This window comes from Aaosphaeria arxii (genome assembly GCF_010015735.1).
Source record: "Aaosphaeria arxii CBS 175.79 unplaced genomic scaffold BU24scaffold_3, whole genome shotgun sequence".
Taxonomy (NCBI): domain Eukaryota; kingdom Fungi; phylum Ascomycota; class Dothideomycetes; order Pleosporales; genus Aaosphaeria; species Aaosphaeria arxii.
In genome coordinates this window covers 3,019,315-3,031,925 of record NW_022983476.1, presented here as the reverse complement: position 1 = coordinate 3,031,925, position 12,611 = coordinate 3,019,315, and the positions used below count along the sequence as shown (strand labels likewise).

Here is a 12,611-nt window from a genome sequence, read left to right as displayed (position 1 = left end):
TCAATGGAAGCAGAGGTAGGAAGTGGGCGAATGGTATGCGTGATGAAGCGCGTGCTCGTTTGTTTGATCGTGATCGTCGTTGCTAGTGAACCGAGTAAGGTTGGAACTGCAATGGCTGTAGTGGCATTCTTTCTAGGACGTGACACGGGGTATGGCACGATCTCGATATGATAGTCCGGAACCCGACTTGCTGTGGGCGAAGGAAGGGTAAAGATTACAGTTACCTCATCCTCGGGGACCCCCTCTTCCACAGCAGAAGAAGTTACTACTTCGAACGTTGAAAACGCAACGCTTTCAGTGACCGTCGGTAGCGTTAGGGGTTCGAGAGTCGTCACAGCTATAGAAGGCGAAGAAGTCTCAGGAATCGAAATCTCCGTAGGCACCGATGCAGCTGAAAGTGTCCGACTCAGTGGTGTTATAGGAGACCGTGAAGGCCTTGTAAATGGTCTGGTACCAAAAATGAAAGTGGGCCTAGGAGTTGGGGTCGTTGACTTGACACTCGCATTGACCTGTGGTTGAGGAATAGAAATGTTAGACGCCTCTAAGGGTGCAGATGCAGAGATTGATTGATTTAGCTGTGCGGATACCGAAATAGCAGGGGTAATGGTAGGTTGGGCAACTCCGCTGATGTTCGCTACAGTGACGTTGGCGGATTCAACCGAGAAAGGAGGCAAGTCGTCAATGATCGTGGGGAAAGCTTCAAGATCGGTGATACTCGGTTCGGAGACTGTCACATTCGGCGGCTCTGCTAAACTTGTCGAGAATGCGTCTACACTGGTCACGTTCGGTGTGGCAGTAGTGACATTTAGTGTTTCTATAGAGACTTCCGGCAGATCAGTGATGGTAGAGAACTCCTCGAGATCGGTGATGTTTGGCTCGCTGATGGTAACGTTTGGTACTTCCGCTGATATCGTTGGAAAATCGACGATCGTAGGAAATGCTTCCAAGCTAGTAGCGTTTGCAATAGTGGCAGTGGCATTTAAACTCTCCGTCGCAGGCGTTGGAAACCCACTGACACTAGTCGGTAACGCTTCAAGAGTCAGACTTAGTTCTAGACTATCGATCGTCGTTTCCTGTGGAAGGTCATCTATAATGGTAGGAAAGACCTCAAGGTCAGTAATACTGGGTTCCGGCACATCGGCGGCGATCGAGGTGGTATCGGCTGGAAGCGCTGCGTCACTAAGACTGGGTTGTGTAGCATTGAAAAAATTCGGAATGACCAAAATTGCGGTAGGGAGAGGGTCAGGGATGGTCAAAATGAGAGTTTCCACGTCGTTGGCCACGAGAGCGGCCGAGACTGACGTCGCAGAAGGTTCTGCAACCGAGCTGCCAGGGATCGTGGCCACTGGACCATCGAATAGCTCGGTGGTCGTTGTGATTGGCAGACCAAACTCATCAAGAATATCTTGTGAGACGCCAGTCGATTCTGGGAAGTCAACGGCTGTGGTCTCGATTGGGAATGGGAAAGGCAAGATATGGAAATCACCATCGGTCTCCACAGGAAGTTCACCTGTAACGCTGGGAGCATCTTCAACGGCGGTAGTCTCAATGGGGAAAGGGAAAGGCAGAATATGGAATTCCCCGTCTGTCTCCAAGGGAAGTTCCTCTGTGATGCTAGAACCATCTTCAACGGCTGTAGTCTCGATCGGGAATGGAAATGGGAGAATGTGGAAATCACCGTCAGTCTCTACTGGAAGTTCCTCTGTAACACTCGGGGCGTCTTGAACGGCCGTAGTCTCGATAGGGAAAGGGAACGGCAAGATGTGGAACTCCCCGTCCGTTTCTGAAGGGAGTTCCTCTGTGATGCTAGGGACGGTTTCAACGATGGTAGGCTCAACGGGGAGATCAGCGTCGACTGTTGCGAAAACGTCCGCCTGGGCTGTCGCGGATGCGATGACTGATGCATTAACGATCGGTGAGGCGATTGATGATGCGCCTGGCGTCGGAATCGACGCGAAAATGTCGATGCTCGATGGTTCGGGCACCTCAATGCTGGGTGTCTCTAACACAGGTGCCGACACTTCAACGCTTGATGGTTCTGATGTAGAAAGCGATACTTCGATACTTGAAATAGTAGGGCTTTCGATAGAGGCAGCTGAAACACCCGGTGCCTCAATGGAGGTGGGCGAAGGAAGGGGCTCAGAAATCGCAACACTCGAAGAAACTGGATTCTCAAGAGACACAGATGAGGGAGCCGGAACTTCGACAGACACAGATGAGGGAGTCGGAACTTCGACAGACTCCGACGAGGGAGCTGGATTCTCAACGGAGATAGATGACGGGACCGGATTTTCAATCGATGTCGACGAAGGTACCGGATTTTCGATCGATACACTCGAAGGAAGTGGATTTTCGATAGAGATTGACGACGGAACTGGGTTCTCGATAGAGATGGACGAAGGAGCGACATTCTCGACCGAAACTGAAGAAGGCACCGGGTTTTCGATAGAGACAGATGAAGGAACAGGGTTCTCGATCGAAATCGACGAAGGGACTGGATTCTCCACAGACACTGACGAAGGAACTGGGTTTTCAATAGAGACAGATGATGGCACCGGATTCTCTACAGATACAGACGATGGAGCCGGGTTCTCGATAGAAATAGACGAAGGCACTGGACTTTCGATAGAAGCCGATGCCGAGAGAGCCTCAGAAATCGATACACTCGACGGAGCCGGATCTGATACAGATCCATCTGCAACAGACGCGCTCTGCACCGCAATGCTTGGACTCGACTGACTGGACACTGAGAAGCTTGGAAAGGCCAGGCTTGAGATCGACGCACTGGAAAGCGATAGGCTGCTGCTCGTCGGCGGCGATACCGAGACTGATGATGGGACCGGGTTCGATATCGACGTTGATGATGGTACTGGATTTGACACTGACACCGATGAAGGGGCAGGATTTGATATCGACGTGGACGAGGGGGCCGGATTAGACACCGAGACTCTCGAAGGCACAGGATTCGCTACCGAGATGGAAGATGAGACGGAACTTAATCTTAAAGTGCTTGATAGGCTCGGCTTCGCAATGGATGAGCTCACAGCGATGACTTTCGATTTCGACGACGAGGTCCTGGGTCTTAGTGCTGCTACCCCCTGAGCAGATGTCGATGGAATCGTGATGGAAACGCTGGAAGCCTGAGCGCGTCCGGGAGTGGTACCGGGTGCCAACTTGCCGACGAGATATTTGACGACATCTTCAGCGTCGTAGTCGCTTAGGAATGCGCCGAGATCTGTGAAGAAGTTGCTGAGGTTTGGTTTTTGGATTGCGGAGGATGAGTCCGGAATTTTGGCGTCGGTCACCACCTGCGCTCTGGCATTGATGACGCCGGGGTCCTGGTTATTGGAAGAAATGACAGCGGCAGAGACAGAGTTGCTGGCTAGAAGAATGGAAAGCAGTAAGCTAGTCGCAGCGTTCTGGCACGCTGGAGCCATGATGGGCGGTAAAGACTGGACGATGTCGTTGTTGAAAATGTCTGAAGTTGAAGTTGAAGGGGCATCGCAACTGACTTTTAGATGTGGTTTTGTGGTTATTCAAGCAAGGGCAATGTGATGGCCATTTGGAGCCATGCCCAAGGGAGAGAATGTGGATGATGCAAGCCCGACAGCTTTTAGAACCCGGAATCGAGTTCCGCTCTAAACAAACGGTAGAAAATCGGAAACCATCGCTAGAGCAACTTTTCAGGCTGTCGGGATGCTTCTCGATTATTCGTTGGCTGAAACTTCGTCAATGCGGGCCATGATGTTTTTCATTCCTGCGGTTTGAGAAAAGGCCTGGTCTGGTCAAGACATTCCGCCGAATCACTGGTGGCACATGTTTACATACCACATATGCATAACAAGACGGGAGAAGATCCGTTGGGGATCACTTCAGAAGGGGACTGATTTATCTCACTCTGGGCAAGTCAATGGTCTAGATGGAGAGATAATTCAATGCTGGAAAATTGGTCCCTTGTGTGTAGCTTCTGAAATCGGTGAAAAAGGAGGGGCGACGCTCCAGACTTCCATTTTCAAAAACTCCTTTAATCTTCGAGTGCTTCGTCTTGTAGCAAGTTTCCCTTGCCAGCTGGATAGGGTTACTCTATGCTCAGTCAATTAAATTTCATAGATCGTACTCAGTGTAGCTGCCGATGTCAGTCACGAGATGACCAATTTGGGAATCTTGTATTCCAGTCTTGTGCCACCCAGTTGCATAGTCAAAGGAGGCACATAAGGGATGGGAATCCTTAATCAAGATCAGCCATGCTTGCTTCCGCGTCACGTTAGAATCGAATGAGAGCTTGAATCGTCCATTGGATATACGTAGTACAGCAACGGTAAGTACCGCTGCAAGAACGTCCGAATGCGATACTGCCTTCGTACGTCCACCCACTATCATGGAAACGCTGCTGCTCATTTGGAAAGAAAACCACCCGAACGCCTGTTCATCCCATCCCATTGTCCGAAGTTGGTGAGTTGCACACTGTTCGTGTGAACATTAAGTCGCCGCTGCATTAGAAGCTTGCCCATCGTTGTGAAGGACAGTAGACGACCAATTCATAGCGCCTCTTACCAGCTGCTAGTAGTGGTCTCCTCGTTGCCGGTGGACTCGCCCCAGGAAGCAGTTGCAGCGGCGTCTTCGCCTGCATCCGCCCAGCTGCCGTTGGCATCGCCGCTGACGCCGCCGGTATCAGTGCCAGCCCAGTCACCAGAGACGGCGCCAGTGTCGTTGTCGAAACCTCCGAAACCAGTCTGCTCCTTGATAGGCTCGGGGCAACGCTTGACAGTATGACCCACTGTCGCTATGTTAGTCACTGAAAGTTATGTACCTTTCAAGGAAAGTTCTTACTGTTCTGGCAGTCTGGAAGATAGGTCAGTAAACAAGATTAGACAATAGGTTGTTTATGGGAAACAACTCACTGTTGCACTTGACACGAGACCAGTCCTTGGGCTGATCGCACTCCTTGCTCATGTGTCCGACTAGACGAGTCAGTATATACCTGGCAGTTGGGATACAATACGCGTACTGGCATCGCAGTTGCGGCACTTCATAACGCGCTCGTTGGTGCAATCGGACTTGTTGTGGCTAACAAATTGATTAGAATGTTATCATATACCCGTTGAGACTCACTTACCCCGGCTGCTGGCAGTTGTGGCAAAGACGACCGCCGCCTCCACCACCTTGAGCCTCATTGGGGCAGTCCACCTTGCTGTGGCCAGTCTGGCCACCTAGATATGTTGTTTAGTCACTGGCCAGCGTAGTCTCGAAAGACGCGCGGCAACTTACACTTGAAGCAAGCACGATCAGGGCGTCCCTGGGGTGGATTGGGACAGTCCGCCTTGCGGTGACTGATCCGTTAGGCAAAGCTTCACTGATATGGGCAGAGGATGCAAACTTACCCAGTCTCTCCACAGTTGAAGCAACCGCGCTGACCTCCCTGCTTGGGACAATCGCGCTTCATGTGGCCGTCTTCGCCACAGAGGTAGCAGCCTCCAGCACCTCCTTCGATAGCGCCGCGCTGGGCGTGATAACCAGCGGTGGCATCATCTCCGAAGCTGTCACCTACAGTGCCCCATCCGCCATCATTAGAGAAGCCGTTGTCCGTGGCGACATTGCCGGCATCATCAGCGATGGGAGCTTGGGCAGGCTGGAGATTCTCCTTCACTTTCTCCTCGGCCTGACGATGCTTCTTGGAGTTCTTGTGCGCCAACCAGTCCTTGGTCTTGATGACGCGATCACAGACCTCGCAGGTCGTGTTGAGGGCCTGAACCTCCTTGGGCTTGGGGTAAGGGTTGGAGGGCATGCCCGCGATGTAACCCATGTTGACAGGACGACCCATGATTGATGACGATGATGAGGAGAGTCGCAGGGGAAAATTTGAAGTGAGGATGGGATTGGAAGTTGTGGGGGAAAGATGGCAGCTCAAGTGATGAGTTAGGTCTCGGTGGTCGCGCGGATTGGAGTAATCAAAGACGCGGAACTTACTGTGGATGGAATGAATCGCGTGTATGTATGAGTTACCACACAATTGACTTGTTACGCGCGAGGCTCAGTAGACTATCGCGTTGATCGGGTGGAAGTCTCAACGAAGGAGAGAAAGGATAAGCAGTGAGCAGGTTGTAGAGAGGGAGGTGGTGTGGTTGGTTGGCGGAGCGGGGCACGAAGGCTTTTGAGGCGGAAGGTAAAGGTAGGAGCGGGGAGTGAAGGAGACAAAGTAGAAAAATTCTTGTAGTGAAAGTGAGAGAGAGAGATGGAAAGAGAGTTAGTGAGTGAGAGCACAATAAACAAGTATTGTCGCGTGTAATCGGGCGGGTTGTGCGGATGCAGAGGCGCGTCGGGTTGTTGCAGTTCACCATGCAGTTCACCGGTTGATCTGCGCGCCGAGATTTATGACGGAGAGGCAGACGAGTTATAACTCCAGATACGTCACGGTAAGGTATAATGAGGTATGGTATGTTGTCATCAACGCAGTGTTGAGTGAGTGAAGCCTACGATGTTTACAGGCATGAGCGGCATCCAAGACGAATAGTAGTTTGATGGGGAGACCCCGATCATGGAGATTACCAGACTGAGTTACCAAAGTGCTATTCTTATGCAAGTGGCTGTAAATCTCTAGGTTATATCATCAATATTTACAGTCTAGATGCTGTTTCCTCCTCTTCTTCTCTCTTCACTGTGAATCCAAATTCTAGATATACGACTACCCACTACGAGCCTCCAAGCAGAGATTCCTCACCTCCGACCTCTTCATCTTCCTCTACCTGCCCTACCTCCTTCACTGGCGGGTTCCATCCCGTGCCAGCTTGCACAAAGACCACCACCACGGCAAGACCCACTCCGCTATAGAACAGTGTTCGCAGAGCATCTTCATACCCATGCGTTGCGACCTGTCTCTCGGCACCGTCTAACAAACGAACCAATGCTGGGCTACCCAATAGTCTGCGGACAAGGTCACCGCGATGATTCAATCCAGCGTCCTTGAATCCTTCCACGAGGCTTTTCTGTAGGACGCGGCCAAACAGTCCGCCGCCAATCGCTGCGCCGAAACTACCAGCGAAGCCGCGGAATGTTGCGAGGAGGGACAGAACAACGGGATGCACGTCCGGAACGGTGAGGTGGAGGAGGTGGACGAGTGCATAGTTGAGCGATGCGCCGGTGACAAGGCCATTCAAGAAAACCATGATAATATACAAGGCAGACGAACTCTGTGCGGTGCTGAGAAAGCCGATGACGAAGAGGGTGATGGGAAAGCTGGGGCAGCGGAATTAGACAGTTCCCAAGGTACATATAAACATCGATGGCAGTCACTTACAGAGACATTGAGATCAATGTATGACCGTAGAAACTTCCATCTCGGCGGATGTGGAAGTATCCAGCCAGAAGGCCACCACTGGCGAACCCAGCATTTGTCGGGATGAGGATAGACCCAGCGACTGCGGGCTTCCACCCTCGCACAGCAAGAGCATACACTGGGGAATAGAATAAGACGCACCACCTGGCCATCATGAAACCAACGGTAGCTAAACAAGTCAAAAGAGTGCCACGAGACTTGAAGATAGTGATTGGGATAACAGGATCACGCGCGACGTATACTTCGTTAAGGATGAAGACCGGAAGAGCAAAGGCAGACAAAATCAAAGGCGTGGCGAGGATGCGAGGACCGGACAAGCCGAGAAGGAAAAGCGTGATAGTGATAATCAGAAGTAAACACCCTGAATAGTCGATGCGGGCAAGTTTCTGGCGAAGTGTGAGGCCGCTGTAGGAGTTCCCTTTTGACTTGTAGCCTGCGGGAATCCCTAAGAGTAGACCTATGCCTCCGATAAAGGCGAGCGGCGCCTGCAGGCCAAAGACGGGTTTCTTGCAGTACGTGTCAGTACAAGACTATTCCTGGACGACATCTTTCAAACTTAAGTCACTCACCCATCCAATAACTGGTTCCAGTGCACCAGCAATGACGGCTCCCAGAGACACGCCGACGGTCATTCCGGTGTTGACCAGGCCCAGGAAAAGACCTCTTCTCTTCGGCCCGGCCATCTGGATGGCAATGATGCTTGCAACGACGAGCATCCCCGCCGCGCCAGCTCCTGTCACGATGCGACCCGCGATGAACATCTCAAATGAGACAGAAGTGGCAGTGATGATGGTTCCAATGCAGATGACGATATCGGACACGAACATGACCATGCGAGGGCTGAAGACTTGAGACAATCGTCCCATTAACGGAGCAAGAGAAGACATTGCGATGAGATAAGATGATGTGAACCAACTTGCTTTCTCGAAGGCATCCAGGTCAGCCGCGATTGCGGATTGTGTAGTTGTTAGAATAGAGATGTTGGTTGCTAGGGTGTTTTACGTCAACGTAGTGCTCATATGTACAGGCTGTATATATCACCAAGATAATGTGTGGGTGTTTGGTGGACTCCGGGTAGTATCATGACGGATTGCTAGATTCGTCCGAGAAGGGTACGGGACGTATAAGAGCAAATAGATATCATACCTTGAAGGAAGATGAGCAAGCCAACAGATGAGATGATGACAGCACCTCTGGCGCGAGATATTGGAGGCGCAGCCTCAGTATCATTGCTATCATCACCAGCACGGGATATCTCATTAGGTGGGAGAGAAGATGAAGCTGGCGACTTTGATGCCGAGGAGGTGGTCACGGACGAGTCGTCCTGGTGAAGAAGTGGAGTGCGTTCCGCCGAGCTGCTGCTCGTAGGATGTGCCATTACTTCCTACTTTCTTTCTATAGGGCCTTATGATATTAATACTTCTAATTTCTGATACAAATTGAACATGATAGAAAGGTGTATAAAGTATGAAGATGTATCTGAGATGGAGAGTAAGTAAAGTAGAGACGTCACTCATGTTTGATGACAAATGGAAGGGTGGGACTGATCTGACTGTACCTCGTATGGATCAACTAGGACGAATATGTACGGAGTTGTATAGCATTCATTGTTGAATATAGCTCTACCAGTATCCCGGATTGATCAATTGAGAACTATTGATGTTTAACGTTATAAGTAAAAGGTCATGGATGCACTTGTGTATTCTGTTTTCTGGTTGTCATAGAAGATGAGATGAGATGGGAGGAAGATGTCTAGTAAGGCGGGCTCTGATTGGCTGGGGATTGATAAGGAGGGATAAGGGACCAGGGCCAGGGCTATGATGCCGCCCGAGAGCTTCAGAACAACAAGCTGGCATCTTCTTAGTTTACCCATTTAGTATTACTCGCACTACAACTACGCCTCACAACACCTCATTCAGCTCTCGAGGCTTTATCTTGAACCTTCTTTTCCCTCCTCTCTACCCTCTAGAGGGATGTCGCAATGATTCTAGACGTCTCTTCCCACTCTCTCCAGTCCTCACAATGAAGCCACGGTTACCGCGCCCGCAGCTCGTGCCACTCTTCTTCGGTACTGATCACCGCCAACACCACCACCTTTTGCGTCAATTGTACATATAACTGACAGGAAATCCTCACCAGTGATCTTATCCTTTCTCCTCTGCCTCTCGCTGGCTGAAGTCCCCGAAAATGATCCTCGATTACATGCGCAAACGCCGTTGAAACAAGAACCCCCGCCACCGGGCAGCTGGGGAGCAAAGATCCCCAAAGATGGAGAAACAGGTGCATCTTCCTTCGAGGAAGCCTCCCAACTTCTACGGAAGATCCGCCCAGCTTCTGCGCCGTGGTACGACTTTGACAAGAAGAATGGCATATTCGGTGCCACTGCCTACTATGCCAAAGAGCTCTTTTTCCTCCTCTTCATGAACGGTCCCCCGCAACCACAGCTTCTGACCTCCAGCAACGAACCCAAGAAGCTTAGTCCGACCCTCGAAAAAGCGGTTAAACTGTTGGAAGAATCGGCCGCGGCGAGAAACCCGGATGCCCTGTTTGTGCTCGCCGAGTTGAACTTCTGGGGAAATCATACACATCCCAGGAATTACCAGGCGGCGTTCAAGCGATACCACGAGCTCGCGATGCTGAACGGCAACGCTTCCGCCCAACACATGGTCGGCTTCATGTACGCGACAGGAATTGGAGGTGCTGTGCCGCAAGATCAGGCAAAGGCAATGATGTATCACATGCTGGCGGCCGAGGGAGGAGATATCCGATCGGAAATGACAATGGCATACCGATATTCGTCAGGAATAGCTACACCCAGAAACTGCGAGGAATCTGTTTATTACTACAAGAGCGCGGCGGACAAAGCCATGGCATACATGAGATCCGGACCGCCGGGCGGACATTCGATGCTCAAAGAGGCGTACAGGATCGCAGACGACGAAGGCGGGGTCTACGGCGAAGGAGCAAGTGTTGCCAGTTCGGGTCCCAACGCCAAACAGGGCGGCGTTCACTCGGATACGTTTTCTTCCTTGGAAGATGTATTCGAATACATGGATCTGCAGGCTAGGAAAGGCGATCCACGGGCGAGCTTTAATTTGGCCAAGCTGAACTACGATGGGGCTCGGAATTTCAAGCGTGATCTCCAAGCTGCTAAGAAGCGGTTTCTCGATCTCGCTCGCATGTACTGGCCCAAGGAGGGCAAGGCGAAACAAAACGTCTCTCCCGTGACTGAGAAGCTCGCTGCGAAAGCTGCTGGCTACCTCGGTCGCATGTTCTCCCGCGGCGAGGGAATGCCTCAAAGCTTCAGCATCGCCCACACATGGTTCAAACGGGGAGTGGAACTCGGAGACGCGCTCTCGCAATACTCGCTCGGCTTGCTATATCTTGAAGGACTGGGCGTAGAGCAAGATGCGGTTAAGGCTGCAAATTACTTTGGCGCTGCGGCAGACCAGGATTTCCCCGCCGCCCAAGTTAGGATGGGTGCTCTGTTCTTGGATCAAGGAGACATCCCGACAGCACTCGAATATTTCGGCTTAGCGGCACGACATGGACACATGGAGGCTTATTATTATCTGGCAGAGATGACACACAACGGTGTGGGCAAAGACAAGTCGTGTGCAGTGGCATCCGCGTATTACAAGATCGTCGCGGAGAATGCCGAGGTCGTGTCGACCGCATTCCCGGAAGCCAACGACGCCTATGCTGAAGGAGACCTCGAGACCGCACTTGTGGGCTACATGATGGCAGCCGAGCAAGGTTTCGAGATCGGACAGGCGAATGTTGCATACCTTCTGGACCAAGCCAAGCCCCGCTTCACACTCAATTCACTCATTCCCTTTTTGCAAAAGAAAGCCACGTTAGCCGGCGATGCTTTCCTGGCACTGATATACTGGACAAGATCGGCGGAGCAGAAGAACATTGACTCGATGGTCAAGCTGGGCGACTACTACCTCAACGGCCTCGGTACTAAAGCTGATGCCGAAAAGGCTGCAGCTTGTTATCAGGCCGCAGCTGATAGTTTGGTGAGCGCGCAGGCGATGTGGAACCTAGGCTGGATGCATGAGAATGGCATCGGCATCGAACAGGATTTCCACCTCGCGAAGAGAAACTATGATCTAGCTCTGGAGACGAATCCTCGAGAAGCGCACGTCCCCGTTCTTTTGGCGCTGTACAAGCTTCGTTTTAGGAGTTGGTGGAACACCATTACGAATGGAGACATCAAATCCATCCAGGAGGAGCCAGGTATTTTCAATGTCCCAACGATGCTTCTAGCACGTACTAATGATATATAGTCGAAAAGAAAGAGTGGTCGCTGTCGGAGTGGCTGAATGCCTTCCTCGAGGCCGAGATTGCAGGCTGGGAATATGAACAGGACGACTACGAAGGTGGCCATATGCCCGGCGGTGACTACGATGAGGCACTTGACGAGATTGATTCCGAGCTCATCGATTCTCTAGTCATTCTTGGCCTCACTGGCGCGCTTGTGGTGTTACTCTGGTATCGTGTATACCGACAGAGGCGGCGAGAGCAAGAATTGAGACAACAAGCCGATCAACTTCGACCACAACAAGGCCATGGTGGACAAGCAGCCGCCCAACCACAGAACCCTTTCCAGCCTCAAGATCTCGCGAACTGGGCGGCTGGTGGCCTAGGACTGTGACGATGAATAGAGAAACTAAGCTGAGATGCTGTATACCACCACTATTGTGTACGTTTCAGGGAGAACCTCTTTTTTCTTTTATGTTGCATTGAAGACGGCGTTCACGATGGCATGATAAGCGTTTTCAAGCAGATGAGTCGAGCCGAAAAAATATCTCAGGAAGGTGAAAGGTCTTTCGATCCCCTCTATAGGATATTTGTTGTCTATGCCCACCACCACCACTTGATTTGTATGTACACGTATGATTTGTGTGTAAATGATACCTCTCTGTTTCCTTCTTCCCGAGGCTGCTGCTCCTCTCCGTATGTACGTTCTCTAATCTGCTAATCTCCGAATCCTTCTCGTCTCACCATCTGGCCTGTACTGTGCCACATTCTGGTTACACATACTGCCCGCCCGACAGCCTCCACTCAAGATGTTGAAGCAGTCTTTAAGAGGTGGGTCAAAACAGCTAACTACTCAGCACACAAGCTTGCCATTGACTTCATTCAATGTCGCAATCCACAAACATCACGCAATCATCTTAACCCAACGAAAATAAAAATAAAGAAGAAATAAACAAACAAATTACCGCCTCGCCCACCACAGCGATGTGTCCAACTCGGCGCCTTCTCCGGC

At 51.2% G+C, this 12,611-nt stretch overlaps 3 protein-coding genes across 3 annotated transcripts; 1 reads left to right on the top strand and 2 right to left on the bottom strand.

Annotated features, from left to right (window-relative positions):
* Positions 1-5,381: 5,381 nt before the first annotated feature.
* On the bottom strand, positions 5,382-6,040 carry BU24DRAFT_440690 (uncharacterized protein; the record flags this gene model as incomplete). The annotated part of the gene is made up of 2 exons (XM_033530383.1): positions 5,968-6,040; positions 5,382-5,903 (listed from the first exon to the last, which is right to left on the bottom strand). A coding segment is annotated over exon 2 (438 nt), but the record flags the coding sequence as incomplete, so codon positions are not given.
* A 649-nt stretch (positions 6,041-6,689) lies between these two features.
* Positions 6,690-8,711, bottom strand: BU24DRAFT_460905 (MFS general substrate transporter; the record flags this gene model as incomplete). The annotated part of the gene is made up of 4 exons (XM_033531852.1): positions 6,690-7,233; positions 7,301-7,839; positions 7,903-8,321; positions 8,480-8,711. 4 exons carry the CDS (start codon positions 8,709-8,711, stop codon positions 6,690-6,692), a joined length of 1,734 nt encoding a protein of 577 aa, XP_033386255.1.
* A 457-nt stretch (positions 8,712-9,168) lies between these two features.
* Positions 9,169-12,334, top strand: BU24DRAFT_368084 (HCP-like protein). The gene is made up of 3 exons (XM_033524358.1): positions 9,169-9,401; positions 9,473-11,575; positions 11,626-12,334. Exons 1-3 carry the CDS (start codon positions 9,356-9,358, stop codon positions 11,991-11,993), a joined length of 2,517 nt encoding a protein of 838 aa, XP_033386254.1. The 5' UTR covers positions 9,169-9,355; the 3' UTR covers positions 11,994-12,334.
* Positions 12,335-12,611: the final 277 nt, after the last annotated feature.